At 54.8% G+C, this 21317-nt stretch overlaps 1 protein-coding gene across 1 annotated transcript in view; it reads right to left on the reverse strand.

Annotated features, from left to right (window-relative positions):
• Window positions 1-4862, reverse strand: part of B4GALT5 (beta-1,4-galactosyltransferase 5) — a 32519-nt gene extending 27657 nt beyond the window's left edge. Inside the window, exon 1 of the mRNA XM_065850038.2 lies at window positions 4677-4862. Within this exon, the coding sequence (XP_065706110.1) occupies window positions 4677-4803 (127 nt within the window). The 5' untranslated portion in view covers window positions 4804-4862. The remainder of the gene's footprint in view (window positions 1-4676) is intronic.
• Between the last annotated feature and the right edge of the window lie 16455 nt (window positions 4863-21317).

The raw sequence follows: 21317 nt of genomic DNA on the forward strand, positions 1-21317 counted from the left end.
AAAGACCCTTACACTGCAGAGGGAAGGCCCAGAAGATGAAAGCCAGGGCTACAACAGCACAGACCTCGGCTCGTTGTTCCGAGCGGCACCTTCCCCTCCTGCCCCTGCTCAGGCAGGGCCCAGACACCCAGCGAGCTGCAGCAAACCCTGACCAAGGCTGCCGCAGCCTGGTGCGCTTCTCGGACGATTCGGGCATTTTTTTGCCATTTTCCACGCTGGAACTCCTCCGTGCTAAGATTTGCCAGGCTGATGCGTTAAATAACCAAGCCAAATCAGCCATATTTGGCCAGAGCAGCAAACAAGCTGCACAAAGGAAGCTGTGGGTTTCCCCAGTGCTGCCCACTGAAAAAAGGATCAGCGTTTCAAAGCACTCCTGCCCCTCAAAATCAAGTTCTTGAGACATCACTGTAACTCGGGGCTAACGCTGCTACCCTGTGTCCTGCACAACTGGTCGGGAACAATTCCTGCTAAGTTTTGAGGAAGTAAAACCAGAATGAATTACAACCCTCACCCAATAATTTAAATTCTCTGCACCATTTTCCTACATCAGACCCATACAAGTAAGATTCCTGTGCAAGCTGAATTTATTGGTTTTTTTAATTAAACAAAAAGGCTCCAACACCTGGAGGGACGAGGGGAAAGGCAGGAGCAGCCACCCCCGCGCCAGGGAGGTCCCTGACCTGCCCCCCAGCCCTGCAGCACCGCCCTGTCCACCAAGTCCAAGGTCTCAAAAATTCCTCCTGTTGCGGCGAGTTATCAAGACGAACAGCAACTCGCAGCGCAAGCAGCTTGTAAAAGCATTACTGTTTCCAGCTGCATGAAAGAATCCCCTTGATTGCCCAGGCCCTGTTAAAAGAGCATAAAACCAGGCATTTTTAGGGAAGCCATATGAGCCACCACAACATGAAAACATAGGACAGCAAGGACTGTGGGCCAGCTCCTTGCGGGACCTGAATTCAGGAGTGGAGGCTGAGACTAAAACAGCTCCTCAAGGTGTTCCAGCTTGAGTCGGCGCACCCTTTGCGCCCATCATCCTCGCTCCAGCACCGGGATCCAGGTACAGACAGAATAACTCTGGGAAGCCCATTTCTGCACATTCCTTCCAGAGAAGCGAGGGGCACGCAAGGCGGCTGTGCCAGGGCGATCAGAGCCTCAGGGCCAAGTATGAGCCTTGGAGAAAAAGCCCACTGAGGTGCCCACCAGATTCCAGAGTGGGACAAAACACTTCACCCAGTGCCAGGCTCTGCTTATTCCAAAGACAAGGCCAGCGCAACTCCTTGTAATTACAACGCAGTCTGCCTTGCAGCCCTTTACGCCGCTGCTGCCACTTGCTCCGGGCAAGAGCGACCTCCCACCTGTACAAGCATCGCCTGGAAACCGCTGCCTTGGCTTCGCTGGCAGGCAGCAGGGACCCCAGCAGATCTGCGAGCACCTCCTGGAGCCTCCAGCCGCTGCATCCCCACCAGCCTCGCTGCGCCCCGGCCCCGCGGAGCAGAACAATCGGCCGCCTCATCCCGCGCACAATGGCCACGATGAGACAGGCCCACATCATCACCCCAGCCACGGCCGGGACAAAAGCAAGCAGGCGCTGAGGAGCAGTGCAGCATAAAAACGGAGCATGCTGTATTCGTGCCATCAGCTTGGCCCCTGGTAATTTATTTTCCAAGGTGGCTGGGGGAGCCCAGGGATGTAAATCATTAGGGTGGCGTGTGGGGAGGACACACGGGTATTGGATGTAAGCGCCGGGAAGGAGGCGGCACCGACTATTTACCTTGGATTGCTCTGCACAAACTTGAGGCCACGAGAAAATTTCAGTTCTGCAGGAGTAAACCTTGGTGAAGGAGGGAAGCAAGGAGCTACCCCAGGCATCGCACAAATCCAGGCGCAATGCAAACATAAGCCCCCGCTCTGGACTCCCTGTGGGCACCAAGCATGGAAATCTGCTGACAGCAAACACGAATTTCTCCCTGCATTTCCGTCTCGAGCAGACCGTGGGCACACCGGCGTTATCTGGTTTGCAAGGAGTCACACACGACGGCCGGCTGGGCGAAAGGCCAGAACCGGGACAGGCAGCCCCGAGTCCAGGTTGGGCTCCCCTTCCCCGTCCTCAAAGGGCACCAGGAGCAGTTTTCCAGCTTTTCCAGCCAGCGAGGGAGCCAGCAAGCATGTCAGCTCCACGCCAATGCGCTGAGACAGCACCCAGAAGTGCAACTGTCCCAGTTTTCTCCTGCCACTGGCACACAACAAGCCTCAGCAACACCAATGAATTCCCCCCCGCCTCAAACCAGGGGCCTCGGGGACAGGCTCAGTCCCGCTCTGCCCGCGCCACGGTGACAGCACAGCCTGCCAGAGATGCCGTATCCTCGCTGCCATCCCACCACGGGGCCCAACCCAGAGGAGCTGATGCTGCCCAGGCAGGGCTGGCTGCAGCCCCAGCACCGCGGCCACTGACCCCACCAGCACAGGTTTGCTGTACAGAACCCTTCCCAGCAGCGTGGAGCAGATGAAAGCTCTCCCAGGTCCAACCCCCAGCTGGTTCAAGCTCACTCACAGCTTCAGGCCCCTTTTATTTGGATTTTTTAATTAAGGTACGATCAAGGAATGGATTAATCACTCCTCTGCCCATGGTTTAGCCGATGAGTTGCAAGTCCTTCAACTGCTTCTCCAACATGTCCTGCAAGGGATGGGTTTTGGGCAGAGGCTTCTCCAGGCCATTCGGCAGCCAAAGAAAATCAGCCGAGCCCTATCCAGCGCAGGAGGAGGCGGCGGGCAGGCCAAGGCCCGGAGCACCCTGCTGATGGCGTTTGTCCATCACACACCACATGCGTGATTTATTAAAATCCCCAGCTCTACCTGTGTCCCATCTCACTCACTTTTCTTCCAAACTTCTCCTTACAACTCTGGCCTGAAAACAAACTCCCTCCAAGGGCTGGGAGGATGAGCCCAGCCATACTGGTGCAGTGGGCTGGGTTTTCACGACAGAACATTTTTGGCTGAAAAAGAGAGAGGGGAAAAGAAATAATAAAGAGGAAGCAGATCTTGTGTCACCTGATGGGGAGATGACTCAGATCTCCAACATCCAGGGACAGGACCACCTTCACTTCTCTGCTTTCTCTCCCGGCACTGCAGATCGCAAGAACATGGGGCGGCATGTGACCGTGTCATCTGAGGTCTGCGTAGGGAAAGGGCTCTGGGTACAGAGCTGGTTTTAAATGGCATTGTATACCCTATGGTGTCTCCAGCACCTCTAGGACTGGTGACCACAAAAGGAATTAGACAACACTAAAAAAGGAACAAAGCCATCCTTATAAGAGAAGTTTCCTTCTGAAACTGTACAGCTATTCTCTCTGGGCCTGGGGAAGCCTGTCCACAGCCGTACCACAGCTCTTGGAGAAGACATCCCCACTGCCTGCCCTGCAAAGGGCTACGGGATCCATCTGATCAAACTGCCAGTCCCATGGCAGCACGTGAACGGGACGAGGCAGGCTGTCTTGAAAGGGGGAGCAGGCGGAGGCTGCACCACCAGTTAGCACCAGTATGAAGCACCCAAGAGATGCAAGAGAGCAGCTTGATGGCCCCGAGGCCAGCCTGCAGGACAGCCACCAGCCCATCAGGACAGCCAAGCCCTGGGCCACCAAGCCAGAGAGGAGCGTGGTGGGGAGGCCCAGGACGCGTGTCCTCGCTCAGGCTGCAGCCGGGACACGAGTGGGGTTTCACACACCAGTCAGCCTTCGCTCAGCCCCACAAGAGGCTCCCGAAGCCCAGCAGCAGCCACAGGACATCATCTGTAAATAAAGTCACCTTGAAAAGCACACAGAGGTCTCCTTGGGATGTCCAGGCTAGGGATAGCATGAGCAATACCAATGACATTTCAAGGAGAAACTCCCATCCACAAGATTCTTTTGAAAGGATTGTTTTTATAAAAATTAATTGTTGTCAGTGTTCAATTGAAGGCCAAACTGCGAGCCTTGGCTCCTTGCAGAAATGAGATACACCGTATGAGGACAACAGCTGCTTTCCGAGGCACAAGTCTTCCCGCACCTCACAGGAAGCGGGCACGCAGCCCCACCAGCCCTGGGCGCCAGTCATTTGGCACACAGCTACTCCAGTCCCCCGTGAAGCACACTATAGAAAAGAAGACAGGAACGAGTACACTCTCCTACTCAGATACACACTCCTAATCGTCCCACTTGATAAAAAAAAAAGAGTAAGATTTCCGCCAGAGAGCGAGTTTAGACCACAAACACTTGGACAACACTCCACTCTCCCAAACACACTCTGGGGCAGGCAGCTCGCTGCCCCCTGCTCGGCTCCAGCGGCCGCTGCGCTCCGGCCCCGCCAGCCCGGGGAGCCCCGCGGGGAGCGCGGCCGGTACCTCCCGGCAGCTGGGACCGGCACCCCCGCGTGTGCCCGCCCCGGGGGACACGAGTGGGCACCGCGCACCCCGCGACGAGCGCTGCCCCGGCTGCGGGCTCTCCCCAGGGCCGGCGGGAGGCGGAGACGCGCTGCCCAGCACCGACGCACCGCGGAGCCGCCGGGCCCGGGCCGCACCGCTCGGGCAGCGGCCGCCGGGGATGCCGCGGCCCCCGGGCCGGCCCGGCGCGGATTACTCAGCGTTTCTAGCCGGAGATGGCGTGCCCCCAACCCCGCGCCCCGGGCCTCGGCCCGCCGCTTACCGATGCCCGGCGCCACATAGACGAAGTAGAGGAATGAGGAGGAGAGCGAGAAGAGGAAGAGCGCGGCCAGCAGCGAGCGCCGGGGCAGCAGCCGCCAGGCGCCGCAGGGGCCGCGGGGCCACCGCATGGCCGATGCGCCGCCGCCGCCCTGCTGCCGCTGCCGCCGCTCACATGCGCCGAGGCCCGGCGGAAGGCGCCGCGCCGGGGCCGCTCCGAGCCACCGCCCGCGCCCAGCGCCGCCGCATGAATGAGCCGCGGCGGGGCGGGGCGGGGCGGGCCGGGAGGAGCGGAGCGGAGCGGAGCGGGCGGGGCGGGGACCGGCTGAGAGCTCCCGCCGCTGCAGTGCCCGGGGATCTTCGGCAGGCACCGCCCCGCCCCGCCCGCCCCGCTCCCGGGGCCGCCCGGCGGCACCGCTGGTGGTCCTGGGGCAGCCGGCCGTGGGTCAGCGACACCGAGAAGTGGCCTCGGGACTCCTGGACATGGACCTGGGCACCGCTGATGACATCGGACGATGGCCTCAGAACACCTAGCGGGGGACCTGAGACACCCGCCAATGGTCCAGGGACACCCTGCAGTGATCCTGGGACACCCACCAATGCATTATGACACCAGGCTATGGTCCTGGGGTACCACTGATGGTCCTGGGACACCCAGCAATAGCCCCAGGACACTCAGCAATGGCCCAGGGACACTGGGTCATGTTTCTGAACACCCAGCAATAGCCCCAAGACACCCAGTAACTGATCCAGGCATGGTCCTGGATCACGCAGCCATGGGCCAGGGCACCCAGTAATGGCCGTGGGACATGCGGCCATGGTCCTGGGATACCCAGTAATGGAGCTGGGACACCGTGCACCTGGAGAGTGAGGGCTGACCCCCAGCCCCCCAGCCCCCAGGCAGCAGGTCTGTTTGGAGGAGTGCTGGCTGCCCCACGGCCATTGCGGGAGGAGGCGCAGCCCGGGAGGAGGTGATGGGCGCAGATGGGCGGAAGTGAAGAGGGGGTGAAGTGATCACAGTCAATGCAATAATCAGCGCTAGCAGCAATCAGCGGCCCAGTCGGCTAAAGAGTAATTAAGTAGTTTTGCACATGTTTGTGGGCAGTTCCTCTGCTGTGTGTAGGAGGAGTTGGAAGGAGAGATGGAGATGCCTGGAAATGAAAAAACAGGAGGACAAACTCTGTCCCCATGCAGGGAGCCAGGAGAAGTAGCTGCAGAGCAGATGGGGCCCAGCCCAGCCTGCAGAGCTGCCGGCCTTTGCAGGATTAGCCCCCTTCCAGCCTGGGTGCAGTAAGGGCAAATAAAAACAACAGTTCCCACGTTTGACAAATGGGAGAGAAATGCACTTCTGTTAGATACATATATTCCCAAAGTAGAGGGGAGGTAAAAACGAAGATAAAGTAAAAAAGAGCAGGGATTAGCAGAAGAGTGGAAATCTCTTTTTAAAAAGTAAGACATTAATTTTCTGAATGTGCTGAGGCACAGAAAGGTCTGGAGGCCAGGGGCTCCCCAAAAGCCGGAAGCTGAGGTGGGGAGCAGGGAGAGGCTTCATGAACTGTGTTATATTCGGGAACAAGAAAACTGGTACTCGTTCTTGTTTTCTGGGATCACCACTCCACCACCACATTGGTTGAAAGAAATTAAATCCTGAGCCCTATTAATTTCTGGGAGCCCACAACACTCCAGCAGAACTGCATGGCCAAGCGGCGGCGAGATTTGCTGCTCGCAAAATAGCTTTTATCCAAACCTAAAAGAACGCCTTGGGCAAGGAAACCCAAGAAGATTTCTTGCTTGGTTTATTATTTGTTTGCTGCAGCTGTGGTGAAAGGTAAGACATCGTCGCAACCAGTAATCTAACCTTTTGAACATATTTAATTAGCAGTGACATTGCTGGAGGAGCCACCCAGAAACCGGCTGCCAGGCCGGGGCTGCCAGGCCAGCGCAGGCTGGGCCGCACCCCCGCCTGACTCACCGCCCCCAGCCCAGGGCTCAGCTCAGCACAGCCAACCCACTTCACTTTCCCCCTTTTCTTTCATATTTGCTGACTCCCTCCTTCCCTGTTCTCCCCACGCTGCCTCTCCGCTGCGCCCCAGCTAAGGGATCCGAAACACCAGCCAAAGCCCTTTTCCCTCCCGTTGCCCTCTTCCAATACAATAAAATGAAACGAAACAAAAAGGGCGGTTTAAAAGTCTTGGATCATTCCATAGGGCCAGGTTCGGACTTCGGGGTGGGAGCAGTTCCAAGCAGAGCTGTTGCAGGGAGTGTGCGGGTGGCTCATGTCCAGGAGTCCTGGCTCTGTGCAACCACCGTCCCCAGGCTCCAGCCTGCACCAGCTCCTCCCAGCCTGGGGTGGATAAGCAAAGCCCCATTTTCTGCAGAGTTTAATGCACCAGTGGTGCCTGAGACACCGCGAAGAGGGCTCCTGTGCACAGCTTTGCCAGCAGCCTGAGGGGGAAGGTCAGGTCTGCTGGTGCGTGGCCACAGGCAGGAATGGAGGGACAGGTCCTGCCAGCGCATGTACACTCACAAAAAGATGTAGCTGCACCCTTGGAGTATGTCTCCACATAAAAGGCATTCTGCACCACTGGAGGGAGAGCTCTGTTTTGATGGCTCAGGGGTGCCCCGGTGCGAGCACGGTGCTCAGAGGGAGGGTACAGACACTATTGCACCACAGGCAGTCTGCAGAGGTTGGAGCTGTATGTTCACAGTGCCACCAACACAGTTGCTCAAGTGCTGTGTGTGGGAGAACAACCTGGGAGCTCTGATTGCTCACTGTGGCTGGGCCAGATCCTGCACCAGCCATGAGAGCGGCAGAGACACCAGGCAGGTCTGCCCAGCGCCCTGCAGGGACCAAACCCACCTGCCAGGAGCTGCCCTGAGCTCTTGGACCATGGGTGGGCAGTGCCATGGTAAAGGGCCAGGTAAAAGGGCTGCTGTGGGGAACATAATCCTCAATTTGAGGGGTTGTAACAGTCATTAAAGGGCTGCTCCACTCCAACTGCACATCTCCTATTGCCACTCTATGCCAAGGCTCAATGTGGGCTGTCTAATCTGGACGATAATCCTTGTTCTGCCACTTGAGCAGAGGACAGATGGTAGCAGGGATGTCACAGCCCTCACCAGTGCTCTGCAGTCTTTGTCATAATCTCTCGAGCTTCTGGCACCTTCAGCCCCAATGGCAGAGATTTCCAGAATAGACTCCATGCTGTGATTAGGAAAATGCCTCCATTTGTAAAGCTGAGGACAGCTAGCGCCGCACCGTGTCAGCCCCCAGCTGCTTGGCACTGCTGTTGGCTTTGGACCTGCCCTGGAGTTTCTGCTGCAAGACGCTCTGTGAGCGAAGTGGGAACCTGAGCTGTGTCACTCAGAGAGACGGAGACTCGGGGTGGGCTGGGTGCTGAGCAGCTCTCGGCTCCGTAAACGCCATGTGCTCCCTCTGCTTTTTAATACAGATCTCTTTGCAACATGGGGCTTGCTCCAGCTCCATTTAAAGCCAACACTGCGTCATCACCGGCTCTGAGCATGAGCAGGACACAGAGGACACATGTAGAGTAGGAATGTTAATATTTTCTACGTGTACACCCACAGACACAATGTATGCAATAAATACTCGGCCGATTGTTTGCTGTGTGCTGGATCATAGGTATAATTATTGATGCAGCAGGTTTTCAGAAAGACACAACAGGGCGTGTATTTGATTTGGCAATAAGAGCACACCTAAGTGGCCCCGGCGTTTTCGGCTGGGTATTAGACCACTGCCACCCACGGGCGCTGTTATTTTATCTCCCATCGATGTGTCAGCAGTAGCAGAAAGGAAACCAAAGGCAGAAATTTGCTTATTAAGATGGAAAAACTCCACCAAACACTGCACGGTGCCCCTTGCAAGCAGGGTTGCTGTAGACCAGTTCTCAGGTTATGCCACCCACGACACTTTCTAACAAGGTTATTAGGGCTCTGATCTTAATAGCGCCTGTACACGTGCCTGGCTGTAGGGATGGCTCATTCTGCCGGTCAACGGATGTGTCAGAGCTCCCAAAAGGAGGCAATATCGACAGCAATGATTCTGCGGAGCTCTGTGTTCCCTTGGCAGGTGGCTGTCATCAAAAACCAGGCTAAAATCGTAAGCTTGTCATGGCACTTTGCAGAGATTCACTTGGTTTGGTTGTCTCTGCGTCAGCTCAACTCTGGAGGCTGCTGATCCATCCCAGTCAAAATGGGCTTGCGCAAGGACTCATAAAATGCCTTTGAGATCTAAATATTCTGTCGAGGGAACACATTAGGCTGTACTTTCCAAAATTTCGCAAGGAAGGAAACTTCGGCAGACAAGAGATAAAATTCTCGTGTAAGTAATTTATCCAGATTTTAAAATACCACTTACCAAAGTTCCTCTTAAAAAGCTACAGCGATGGCTGGGCTACAATACTGCTGAAGAGCCCGAACTGTCTGCGAGTCAGAAAGCAAACAGCCCATTCCCAGCACCGTTCAGCCGCACAGCTGGATTTCAAAACTACCGGCGGAGGCAAGAAAGCGGGATGAAATTCCACCTACATTGAAGCCACCTGTGTACAAGACTTCAAGACTTCACACCATGTTGAAATGCGTCTGCCTTCCAGAAATCTGGGGACAAGGACAACCAGGAACAAAAGAATATTTCAGAGATTGCTTTCTATTAACTCATAATTACATAATGCAAAATTAACTCGCAGAGGCCAACGGCGTAATTGGATTTCCAAGCGGGGAAGACATTTGCGTGGTGAATAAGAACCTTCCACACGGCATTAGAGATGGTGTTTCAAATAGAGAATATAGATCCTTCTACTATGCAGCGAAAAATGCTCATTACCTTCAGTAGGTACAACCAAGGGGATTTTAACCATTTCCTCTCGACTGGTGCCAAACTACCCAGGTGACCCCATGGAACAGCTCCATTCCATTCCAGACACCCCCTTGTACTTCCAGCCACACAGCTGAATCCTGGTTAATTCTGTGAATATATTTGGAATTTTTGCTGGAGTAAAGTATAAAGGCTTCCAGACGTCTTAACCTTCTTCTCAGCTTGTATTCTGATTAACTGCAATAACTATTTAATTAGAAAAGCAGAGCTAAACCTCTTGACCACCCAGGCGTTGCTTCTGTATTCATTGCCCTTTGATGCACAAGGAAAAGGCTTGTAGAACATTCTTAAAACACCTGGAGGCTTTCATTTCTCTAAAACTCCCACTGTTTTGGGCTCTGTTTTGGGGTTTGCCACTCAGAAGCAGCACAGTTAGCAGCGCACGGAGCGATTCCTGCTCAGGTTGGGGTGACGAGGGGCGGGAGCTGCCGGCTGCGGCACGGGGGCACCAGGCAGGACCACGCGCGTTCTCCCGCATAGAGCACTGATGCGGTGACAGCCACGAGTGACAGAGGTTCTCGTTTCAGCCACGCTCCCTTTTCCCTTCCCGTAACCTGCAATTCAACAGACACCTTCTTAAAAGTCACCAAATACCTTGTTAAAAGGCAGCGACTTCAGCAGGGCTCGAACATGTGCTGAATCCAGGCTGGGGAAGCAGCTCAGCCTGTGCGAATGGTCTGCTAGAACCATCAACACCGCCCTTTCGGGTTCCCTCTCCTCTCGGCTTAATTACCTCCTGCTTTTGGCACTAGCGCCATTTGTGCCATATGCTTTTATTTTTCCCCGAAGGAGCATTTGCACCTTTATTGTATTTATTTGAGTCTGAAGAAATCCTAATGATTTCCTTTCATCCTTGATTTTTGTTCCTGCTGGCAGCGGGACTCCTGGCGCTCTATAAATATCTGACTCTGGAGCCTTTGCAGGAGCAAGCACGGCCGAGAGCAGGAAAGGTGAAGTCAAGCTGAAGACCTTTACCAGCTCTAAAACAGCTGCTGCTCTTGCTGCTGCAACTGATTTTTACCTCATCTGGAGAACAACAGTTCGGAGCCCAGAATTGTTGCCTCCAATGATTTATTTGGCTGTGTTCAAGTTTGGCAACACGCTGTATAATGTTTTTTGCATGGAAGTGTCACTCTGAGGGAGGTTTAATTGCTTTCAACACGGATGGTGATGAGAACGCCTTGGAAAAGCTATTTGCATACATTTTCCCGAATGCCAAATGTGTAACGTACCGCACGCTCAGGCAGTCGAGGCTGCTTCCCCAAATTACTCAGCTTCGCTGGGTGCCTCTGAAAGATTAACAACTAGAAATTTCCCAGCGTGGAGCAGAAAATGAAACTCAGGGCCAGTTGGTTTGAATGCAGGGTTGTTTGTAACAGCTAAACCAGCAGGACTCTGAATATGGAGCCGCAAACTATAAACACAGGCCGCCCCAGGCCCTCGGCACTCAGGGCTCTACGGCTGGCGCTGCTCATGGACGTCCGGGGCAAAGCAAGGGCACGGGCTTGGCACCGCCGGGTCCCAGCGGATCGGCTTGACTTGCTGAGCAGAGGGAGGTAAATGAGCGATTTCAACAGTGCGGGGCCGGTGGCGAAGAGCTGAGCTGCGCCAAGGGCAGGACCCGCACCGGAGCTCCCGCCCCGCGGCTCGCCCGCTGTGTCCCCTGTGCCGCTCCTGGAAACGCTCCCGGAGTCATCACTGATGACCTCCCTGCACGGCCAGGAGGTGCCACACGCACGTCCCTCGTCCACGCTCCACAGAACTCAAGGGCAAAGTGCCTCTCGAGTGGCCTCAGAGGTTACACAGCACCAGTTACAACAATCTGGGCTCAATAGATCCTTACTCCCACTACGGGGCAGTTCATTTTTGTAATTACTCAAAGCTTCGAAGCATCAGCTGTTGATGTAGCGCAGGACCCTGCCTATAGGAGTGAAATAGGTATTGATTCAATGTCCCCAGTGCAAGGGCTCCTAAGGCACCTGGAAGCGAGTTATTTCAGCACCGCAGCCATCCCCAGGCGAGCGCGCTGCCTGCCTGCCTTTCCCCAGACGCACGCTCTTTTCCAGCCCAGACGTTGTACCTGGAGAGCAGAGCTGTTTCCAGCAGCGAGGGCTGCGCAGGCTGGGCGGCCGCGCTGTACAGCGGCCCCAGCTGTGCTGCCGCACACAGCAAAAACCAGAAAGGAGCAGCGCAGCATTTTTCTGTTCATCACACAGCGGGCGTGCGGCAAGACCAACACCTTCTGGAAGCATCAGATTTGTTGTGGAGGTGCTGTGCAGCTGCGTACGTGTGTGTGATGGATCAGCACCTTTCGAGCGCGGTGGATCTGCTGAGCACGTACAAACCATCTGCCCAGGAAAGCCACAGAGGAAGACACCAGCGATCGTGTTCACCCACAGCAGTCGTGGCAGGGTGGGCCCTGGAAGAGGCAGAGCGTTTCCTGACGGACACCGCATTTCTGGTGTGATGGGGTTTGTTTGCTCCAGCCTGGGTACCGTGACATGGCACCACTCGTGCTGCCAGCCAGATTTGGTGCTGGCGCCTGTGGCTGCGGGTGCTGTGCACACATCTGAACAACAGGAACACGCTGTGGTCACCATCAGGTGGGCAGCTCAAGATCTCAGCCCACGCCAGGGTCTGGGGGTGCAGAGTGACCCCGGCGCACAGGGCAGGCAGGAAAGGCCTTGGTACAGAAACGGTGGAAACCGTAGCAAAGCAGAACACGACCATCTAAATTGGAATTTGATCGAGACACCAGAGCTCATATCTGCTTGCTGTGAGCAACCTGAGTGGCTACATAACTGCAGCCAGAAATATTCTAATTAGGAATCAGGTTGAATTTTGTAAGATCAAAAGTGGAAGTGATAGTTCCTTTATTTCCTAATGTCATCCCGTTAAAGGAGCATAATTCTCTGGAATGTACGCGTCAGCCACACATCCCGCCTCCCTGAAACACAAGCTACGGGGTTCACAACAGGGTCTGACAGACATACTCTGTGGCCTGTGATGCAGAGGTGGCCTGCGCGATGACGTGATGGGTCTGCTGGCCCCAGCTGCTCCGTGTACCCAACCAACCCGTGCCCCGTGATCCAGAGGGCAGAGGGGTGCTCCCCGCAGCGCCAGCTGCTTGCAGCCAGGTTCGCAGGGCTTCTCATCCTGAGCAACCCCGTCAGCTGTTCACAGCAGCTGACTGCAGCCACAGCAGCCCCTTTGCTACGGAGGGTGCCTGGGTACAACAACAAACCAGGCTCGGCGGTGCCACGGGCGTGTTTTCCTCAGATAAACCAAGAAAAGGAAAAATACAGCATACAGTTCACTGCACACAACCTGGATTTAAGCTGTTTAGTTTGTAAGGGCATTTTAAACTAAACAAACAGCTTTTTGTTAACGTTTTCACTAACACTGCAGGTTTCTCAGTTTAGAATAGCGCCGAGCGCTTTGAGCCAGCACCGCTTCGCTGGGATGGAAGGAGGAGACGCTACACGTCCCAGCCGAAACCCTGAGATCGCGCAGCCATTTTTCTGGCAGCATCCCTGGAATTAATTGGAGTGAGTACCAGCCAAAGGCTTCGCCTTGGCTTTCAGAGCAGGGGGAGCTGCTGGGTTCCAGCTTCATCGCGCCCCCCAGCCGGGAGCGCCCGGCGGCAGCGCTGTGGCCAAGGCACCCGCTGCAGCCCCTGTGCCGCGGCTGGATGGGTGCGGCACAGAGAAGCAGTGGCTGGATCTGTTGGAAGAGTCATTGCAGGGGTGAAATGAGTCTGCCAGAGCTCAGCTCTTCTCGGAGAAGGAGGAGGACCCAAGGAGAGCAGCCTTGCCAAGGCAAGAACGAGCTCCCCTGCCCTCGGCTCCTGCTGTTCTTTCGCAGGTTCTCCTCCAGCGCTGGGGAGCGGGGTTTCTTCAGAGGCACCGGGAGGGAGCTGTTTTGGATTTGTGACCAAACCAGTGCTGATAACAGCCCAACGTTTTAGCTGCTGCTGGGGAGGGCTGGCACGGAGTCAAGGCCTTTTCTTCTTCCCACACGATAGAAGCTCAGGGGCAGAAAGAAGGGAGGCTTCTCGGGTTTGTGGTGTGTGTTTGTCTTCCCAGGTGACCCCCACGTGTCCCTGGGAACAGGCGGACACCCGCCTGCCGATGGGAAGCAGTGAATGAATTCCTTGGTTTCCTTTGCTTGCTTGTCCAGCTTTGCTTCACTTATTAAACTGCCCTTATCTCAACTCATTACCTTTTTTCTCCTTTTTGCCATTCTGATTTTCCCCTCCATCCCACTGGAGGGTTGTGCACAAGTGTCTGCGTGGGGGCTTAGCAACCCACCCCAGCTAGACAGGTTTCCTTCCATTCATCCTTTCCGTTTATTTTGTTATATATCCCCTCTTTTCTACGAGACAGTTACCAATCTTTCCAGTGTTAAATCTTTGTTATTGTTGCTTTTTCACTTTGCCTCTGTTAAATCTGTGCTTCTCCCCTTATCTCCGCTCCAGGCTGCAGCAGCAATGCTGCTCTACCCAGGGCTAGAAATGCCATACGGCCATGGGAAGCGATGTCCCTCTGTGTGTTGCGTGTCACAACTCATTTGTGGAGTAGGTGTGAACAGGAGCTGTGTTTTATCAACGAAACAATTGCTGTCATGATGAGGCATTACAGAAATAACAGAAGCGGCAGAACATCCTTGCAGAGGAATGCCCATAAAAACCACCAGATGGAGAGGACACAGGAGAGGAAGCATGGCCTGCTACTCAGAGCAGGGCTCAGCACATTCACATTACTGTTTTCCTCTCTGCCACCACTTCGGGGGGTGTGGAATTGGATGCCTGCATCATTTCAGCTGTGAAACTTCTCCCTCCCAGCAGAGGCACCATGGGCAGGGTAACGGAGCCTACAGAAAACCCACGTCCTGCCGCTTGGATTCCCGACACCCCGCACGGGGCTGAGGTCTTTGTGGATGCAGCAGGGCTGCTGAGCAGAAGCGGGCTGGGAAGAGCCAGCTGGTAGGAAACCTGTGTGCACGTCCTTAAACCAGGAGCACCCAGCCCCGGTGCCTCCCTGTGGCCCGGTGCCTTTGCCGTCCCATCCCGTTACTGGCAAAGGGCAGACAGGGCTGGCATCCTCTTGGAAGGGCCCGGCGTTGCCTCCCGCAAGGGCTGGCAGCTTCTGGAGCAGCTCCGAGAAGGCTGCTGGAGTGAGCGTGAGGTGACAAGCCCGGGGAGCGCCCGGCAGCTCCAGGCTACCGCCCTGAGCGAGGAACGCAGGTGTTTGTGCAGCCGTCCTCCTTTCCCTTTGCCGTTTGTTTGCAGACATGTCGCAGCAGAGGCTTCTCACCAGCACAATGGATATTCGGACTCATTCGGGGCTGGTACGAGAAACTGCGATCCAGCTAACAAAACACTGTTTATCGGAGCTGTCACAAAGATTTGGTAATTCCCGCTGACAGAAAGCATGGTCTGTAATAAGGAAGGAGGAAGAACTTTTGATTTATATGCCAACAACAATGTAACCCAGAGAATAACTAAACACTGCCCTCAATAAAAAGGTATGTGGCATTCCAAACAGCCCCGGTTGCCGCGGGAGCAAGGACGGCAGGGGACGGGCACAGCCAGGCTGCCTGCAGCCGCTATCTGCGTTTCGCCTCCCGGGTGGTGAGTGGCTCCTGTCCAGCTGCAGCGCGGCCACCGAGGGCAAAGGCGGACCCGGTGCCCATGGTCCCCAGCCACACACAGACCCGCGTCCAGGGCCGCTGGCGGCTCTGCCTGCAGCCCCATGCAAACACTATACCCTACATTTGCGTTATTTCAATATACTGAAGTGGCTGGAGAGGCTGTTGGGAGCAGGACTGCATCTGCTCACCCTGCTCTTTGTCTCTCGAGATGTTTGCTTACAGACTCCACTGGCTTGTTGTAGGGAAAAGGAGGGGGCTGTTGTTGGTTTAAATTCTAATTCGAGCCGGAACATAACTGGTTCTTCCATTCTTGGTCATTTTGTTTGTTTTCCTTAATTTACAAATGATGGATTCTATTGCTGGCATCTTCTTTCCCTGTTATCCCCTCTATATAACAAAACAAAGTGCTGTCAAATTCTGGGATGGATACATACGCACCAAATAAATAGATACAATCCAGAAATCACACCTGTGACAGGGTGCGGGAGGCTTGTTTGAAATTAAACATTGAACAGCCCTTTAAAGAAGAAACCAGATTGACTCGAGAAGGCATTCAGGAAGGAATGGAAAAGGGTGCTATTGTCATCACTGCCTCTTCCTGCCTCATTTTCTGAGCATGCAGAAGCGATCAGAGGCCACTGTGGGAAAAACCCCAGGGCCTGCAGAACCTGCTGGCCCAACACAGCGCGGGTGCATCCCCGGGGCCGCAGGAGACGCGACCGGGAGCTGCATCGCGCGGTGCCGCAGCTCGTGGTGCCGCAGCCCGTGCGGCTGGTGGCCTGCGGCGGCCAGGAGGGTCAGGTAACGATGTTAGTGAGAGCCGTCTGTTACAGAAACACCTATATTGGGAGATGGGGGTGAAAAAGTGAGAGCAGGTTCCCCCGTCTTTGCGGGTCTCAAGACAAAGCGCTGCTGAGGGCAGGAGACCCTGCGAGATGTGCTTCCCGGCTTACCCGCTGACTTGCTGTACGTTTCGTGGCTGTTTCTCCAGCTTCTCTGCGCCTCAGTTCAGGCATTTGTGAAACAGCAACTGCCTCCTGCTGAAGGTTGTCGCTGAGCACAACCTATCCGCACCGCGAGAGTCACATCTTGGGACAGAAGGACTGTCACACGCTGCTGCGAGAGCAGACTCGGATGAGTCATGGTGCACAAGCACAGCACCAGCTCGCAAACACATGGAGCGCCCGAGTTCTCAAAGCAGAAAAAAATCACTGTTTAAAAGCAAAACCAAGGGAGGACAGTTCCCCCGTGTCCTGTCTCTGGGGCAGCACCTCCTGTCCCCACTCCACAGCGCTGGGACCGCTCACCCGGCAGAGCCTGCCTGTCGGGAAGCTGCTGAGCTCTGGGGATGGGGACTGTCCCCCTGCCCCTGCCCGGCAGAGTGGCTGTGGGTGTGTGGCAGGGCACAAGCCAGCATGAGCAAGCATCTGGTGCCCGAAACAAGGACATGAGGTTGGGGTCAGGGGGGCAGCGTTTCCCTGAAGAGCAAGGAGGGCTGCAGAAGTCGGCCATCGCTTCTCGGCAAGGCTCTCCGCACACCGTCCCCATGTCCAATGCAAGGGAGTTCAGTGTGCTCAGTCCCTGAGTTCGGCCACTTGACTAGCGGTGACAGCAGGTGACATGACAGTGTCCTGGGGAATATTCCGTCCTGCTGCCCTCCGGGTCCCTGTTCCCAAGGTCTGATCTCGTTTATTTGCATTTCGGGCAGATCACGACCTCTGGCAATGGGCGATGGCGCATCTTGCTGGGCACGGACTGGAGCCCTGCGATGTGCTCCCTCTGCCACCGCTTCCTCCTGGATAAACTCCAGATTTCGCACGTCAAAACCAGACAAAACACGAAATGAAAAGCAAACAAACCAAGCATCCAACAGTTTTGAACAACAAATACCAAAGCAACAGGAGAGACATTATCTGCTGAGAACTCGTGCCTGGAATTTGCCTCTATATATATTTGTTTATATTTATAGATATAAGTGTGTACATGCACGCACACAGGCATATGCCTTCTCTATATATCTAGGGAGCAAGAGGATGAGGTGCTATATATACTGAGACACATTAAGAAGATATTAAAAAAATCTCTATAGTGAAGGTTTTAAAACAATTTGCAGCATTTCATAGTCAGCCTGAGAGAATCCTTCCCACCTGCCCAAACGCAATAAGGCAAGTCAATTACACGGCTGACTCTTTCCCTACCTTCTTAGCAGCGTGCTTAACCTTGCCTGTGCAATAAATAAACGTCCTGAGTTTGATAACACGGATCGTTCATCCTTCCCTTTAAAGCACAGTCAGCTCTCTCTTTCTGGGTCTCATACTGGAGCGCAGGAAAATTGAGAGAATGGAGCAGGAGATGGTGTCTTTGCACAGAGGCTGTTTCGAGCTCCCCAGCACCCACATCTGCCAGCATCCTCAGGAGTGGCTGATCCGGGGGCCTCCGCAGCACCCACGTCTGCCAGCATCCTCAGGAATGGCTGATCCGGGGGGCTCCCCAGCACCCACATCTGCCAGCATCCTCAGGAATGGCTGATCCGGGGGGCTCCGCAGCACCCACATCTGCCAGCATCCTCAGGAGTGGCTGATCCGGGGGGCTCCGCAGCACCCACATCTGCCAGCATCCTCAGGAATGGCTGATCCGGGGGGCTCCCCAGCACCCACATCTGCCAGCATCCTCAGGAGTGGCTGATCCGGGGGGCTCCGCAGCACCCACATCTGCCAGCATCCTCAGGAGTGGCTGATCTGGGGGGCTCCCCAGCACCCACATCTGCCAGCATCCTCAGGAGTGGCTGATCCGGGGGGCTCCCCAGCACCCACATCTGCCAGCATCCTCAGGAGTGGCTGATCCAGGGGGCTCCCCAGCACCCACATCTGCCAGCATCCTCAGGAATGGCTGATCCAGGGGGCTCCGCAGCACCCACGTCTGCCAGCATCCTCAGGAGTGGCTGCTCTGGGGGCCTCCCCAGCACCCACGTCTGCCAGCATCCTCAGGAGCAGCTGCTCAGGGGGTGATGGAGCCCTCAAAAGGCAATAAATGCCCTGTTGGCACCATGGTGCTGTAGCCACAGGCATTTCCTCACGTGCAGCCGACAGATACTGACATTTCAAGGCCACTGCTGACCGTGGTATTGTTGATAGTACTACATTTGCCGGATCTCTTTGAAACCCCACATTCATCTCATTGTTTGGCCCATGCTATATTCTGTGCCAGAATCAGAATCTGGCTTCAGGTGAGCTTAGAGCTGAACCCCTCTCCACACCTTGAGAATTGTTTTACTGTAAAGCCAAGCTATGAAGGTGACTGGCGTATGTAAACACTTGCAGGATGGTTGTACAGTAAATCTAGGTGAAGCACAGCCACCCTCCCTGCAATAGCTGGCAGCCTCCTCTGCCGTCTGCCCAGTGCTGCAGGAGGAAGCTCAGTGCTCTCTATCTCAGAAGGACTTGAATCAAGGGTGACTGTTCAACCCCCTGAGATCACCACAGTGTTTATAGATAATACACGAGCTCTCCCTGACCTTTCCAAGGCCGCAGACTGCCATAACTGCTCAACCCACTCCCTAGAGTCAATCTTGCTCTTTAGAGCCTGCAGCCTTGCACTTGTAAGAGAGAACGAAGTCCTGTGCCAGTAAATTAGCACCTTGCCCCGTGTTTCCAGCACAGGGTTACAGCTGGTCACTTACTCATCTGTGCCTGCCCTCAGTGTTCCGCATAGCTATCTACCTAAGCTGCTCCGTATAATTTAAGAATTAAAACTAAACACTATGCTACCTACAGCCACATCATCTTAGATGAGCTTAAACAACTGTGAAATTCCTGTGATCTGTTAAAAGCAGCATTCATTGTGCGTGTTAATCAACAGATGCTCAGTAGCTGCGCATCAGAAAACCACAAGTGAGAAGCAGGCTGAAAGGCCCCCTGCCAAAATGATTCCTTTCTATTGCTACCAAGTCCTTGAAGAACCATCCGTGCGGCGGTGCCAGGCCGGTGGTGCTCAGCGGTGGTCTCGGTGGTGGTGCGCCTGCCTTAGCCCTGCTCGATGGCAGCAGCAGGTCAAGCAAGCAGTGGTATTTCCTGCTGGTGAGTCAGAGGTGAGACATGAAAATCACCGTCTCTTCATGCAGAACGTTTTAGACATTATAATTTGATATCACTTGTGGTTACTTCAGAGCGTGCTGCTCCGAGGGCTGACACTTCATTTCAGCAGAAACGTGACCATTTCCAGTAGCTGACCAACTGCACCTCCCGGTACCCGGGGCTTCTGTTCTCACGCAGGCGCCTGACCCCGCAGCCCTTGATCCTCCAGCTGCTCTGATCCTCCTCCCTTTTCCCTTTCTTTCTCCTTCAGATCCTGTGTTTTGTGAGGTTCAGCCCTGGGTTTTTTGCTCTAGGTTCCCAGGGCTCCCCTTCCCTGGCTCAGTCCTCCTTCCCTCCCCATGGCCCCGACACCCACGTGCGGTTCCCCCTGGCCGGGCCAGCGGGCGCGGGGAGGAGCGGGTCAGCTCACATCCTGACCGGCTACGCTGCCGTCATCCCTTTCCAACACCCGTCCCTCATGATTAAAAGCACATGACGGCTACAAGGCCAGTAAAACAACGCAAGCGCGGAGTTCCCTGATCATGTCAGCTGAAAGATTTAGGGAACAAAAAACAAGCGAGAAAAAATGAGGCCGAGGCCAAACCGAAAATCCCCAAACCAAAACAAAAGCAAAGGCAAGGCAAAACAGTTAAAACTGCTCGCCAGATGACCTGCTCTTCGCGCCAAGCAAAACTCCAGGGACTAGAAAAGGCAGCGTTAAGATTTTTCCCTGCACCAGCAATGGCTCTTCCTCCACCGTTTGCTGGCTGGCTTTGAAGAAACTTTGCCCTTGCAGCCGGATGCAGCTGCTCCTGTCAACCTGCAGCAGCACCGGTGTAAGATGTGGAACAGGGGAAGGCAAGCCAGGATTTTTCTCCAGTTTCCAGGTGGACAAGACAAGGATCAGGGAGCACGGCAGCTCCATCGCCCCGTGTGCCCCGGAGCATGAGCCGCGCTGTGCGGAGGAGAGATGCACATGGCCCCGCTGCCCTTCTCAGCCACGTTCCCACCTGTCTTCTCCCTCAAGCCCTTCCAGTTTAACTTCTTGCGTTTTCACTGGCCTGCCCAGAAGAGCAAAAGGAAAACCCCCAAAGTTATTATGAGCTAAAAACCATGCAAATTTGCAGGTGAATTTCTTTTTAGATGTGTTCTCAAGGGAAACACTGACAGTCCGCTTTTAGTGCTCCCAGCCATGTGGAACGACCTGCACCAGTCTCTGCTCATACTGAAGCGACCCTCCGTACCTCTCTGGTGCTGTGACACAGCACAATCGGAGCACCGCAGAAACACTGAAATCGGCTGAGGTTTGGAAAACTTTGGATTGATATTTTTGCACCGACAAAAAAAAAAATTAAAAAAAGGACGTTCACAAAGAAATTTCCTGTGTTTCATCCTCTTTATGGATCAAGCGTCGTTGTTTATGAAGTGTTGTTCATGGTCTCCACCCCAGAGCATCACGAGCTGAAAATCAAAGCGCAGAAGCGCCGCAGTCCCCCCAGATTCCAGATTCACACCACCTCTGGGAACCAGCTTGTGCCACCCTCGCCCCACCGGCACCGGCGAGCTCTAAGTTGCCCGTGATGTGCGCGGAGGGGAAGTCACGCACCCCCAAACGCTACTGAGCGAAGAGAATGAGTTAAAGCAGATGGAAATTAACAGATTGTCAGAAATGAGCCAGCGTGGAAAAAAAAGATAGTTATAACTGTAAGACTATCTAAGTAGGTCACCGCAAAACCACATCAGAAGCTGAGAGCAGAGGAGGAGGTGTGGGCTCAGCCTCCCCGCAGAAGCAGCCGCGCTCCGGCTCTGTCCCCTGTCACTCGCACACAAACAGCTGCTGCCCAGTCTCACTTTTCTTTTAGAGGTCTGACACGTCCGTACCTACAGGAACGGCTTTTGCTTTCATGTAAATGGTTCACACGAGTGCCAGTCGACACGAGTCGACGGTCTTATTCTGACTGAAGTGCACGGCTGATATTCCCGAGGGCCTTCAGGATGTGCTGAGGTACACAGACCAACACGGCTG

The sequence above is a fragment of the Patagioenas fasciata genome, chromosome 16 (assembly GCF_037038585.1).
Source record: "Patagioenas fasciata isolate bPatFas1 chromosome 16, bPatFas1.hap1, whole genome shotgun sequence".
NCBI lineage: Eukaryota > Metazoa > Chordata > Aves > Columbiformes > Columbidae > Patagioenas > Patagioenas fasciata.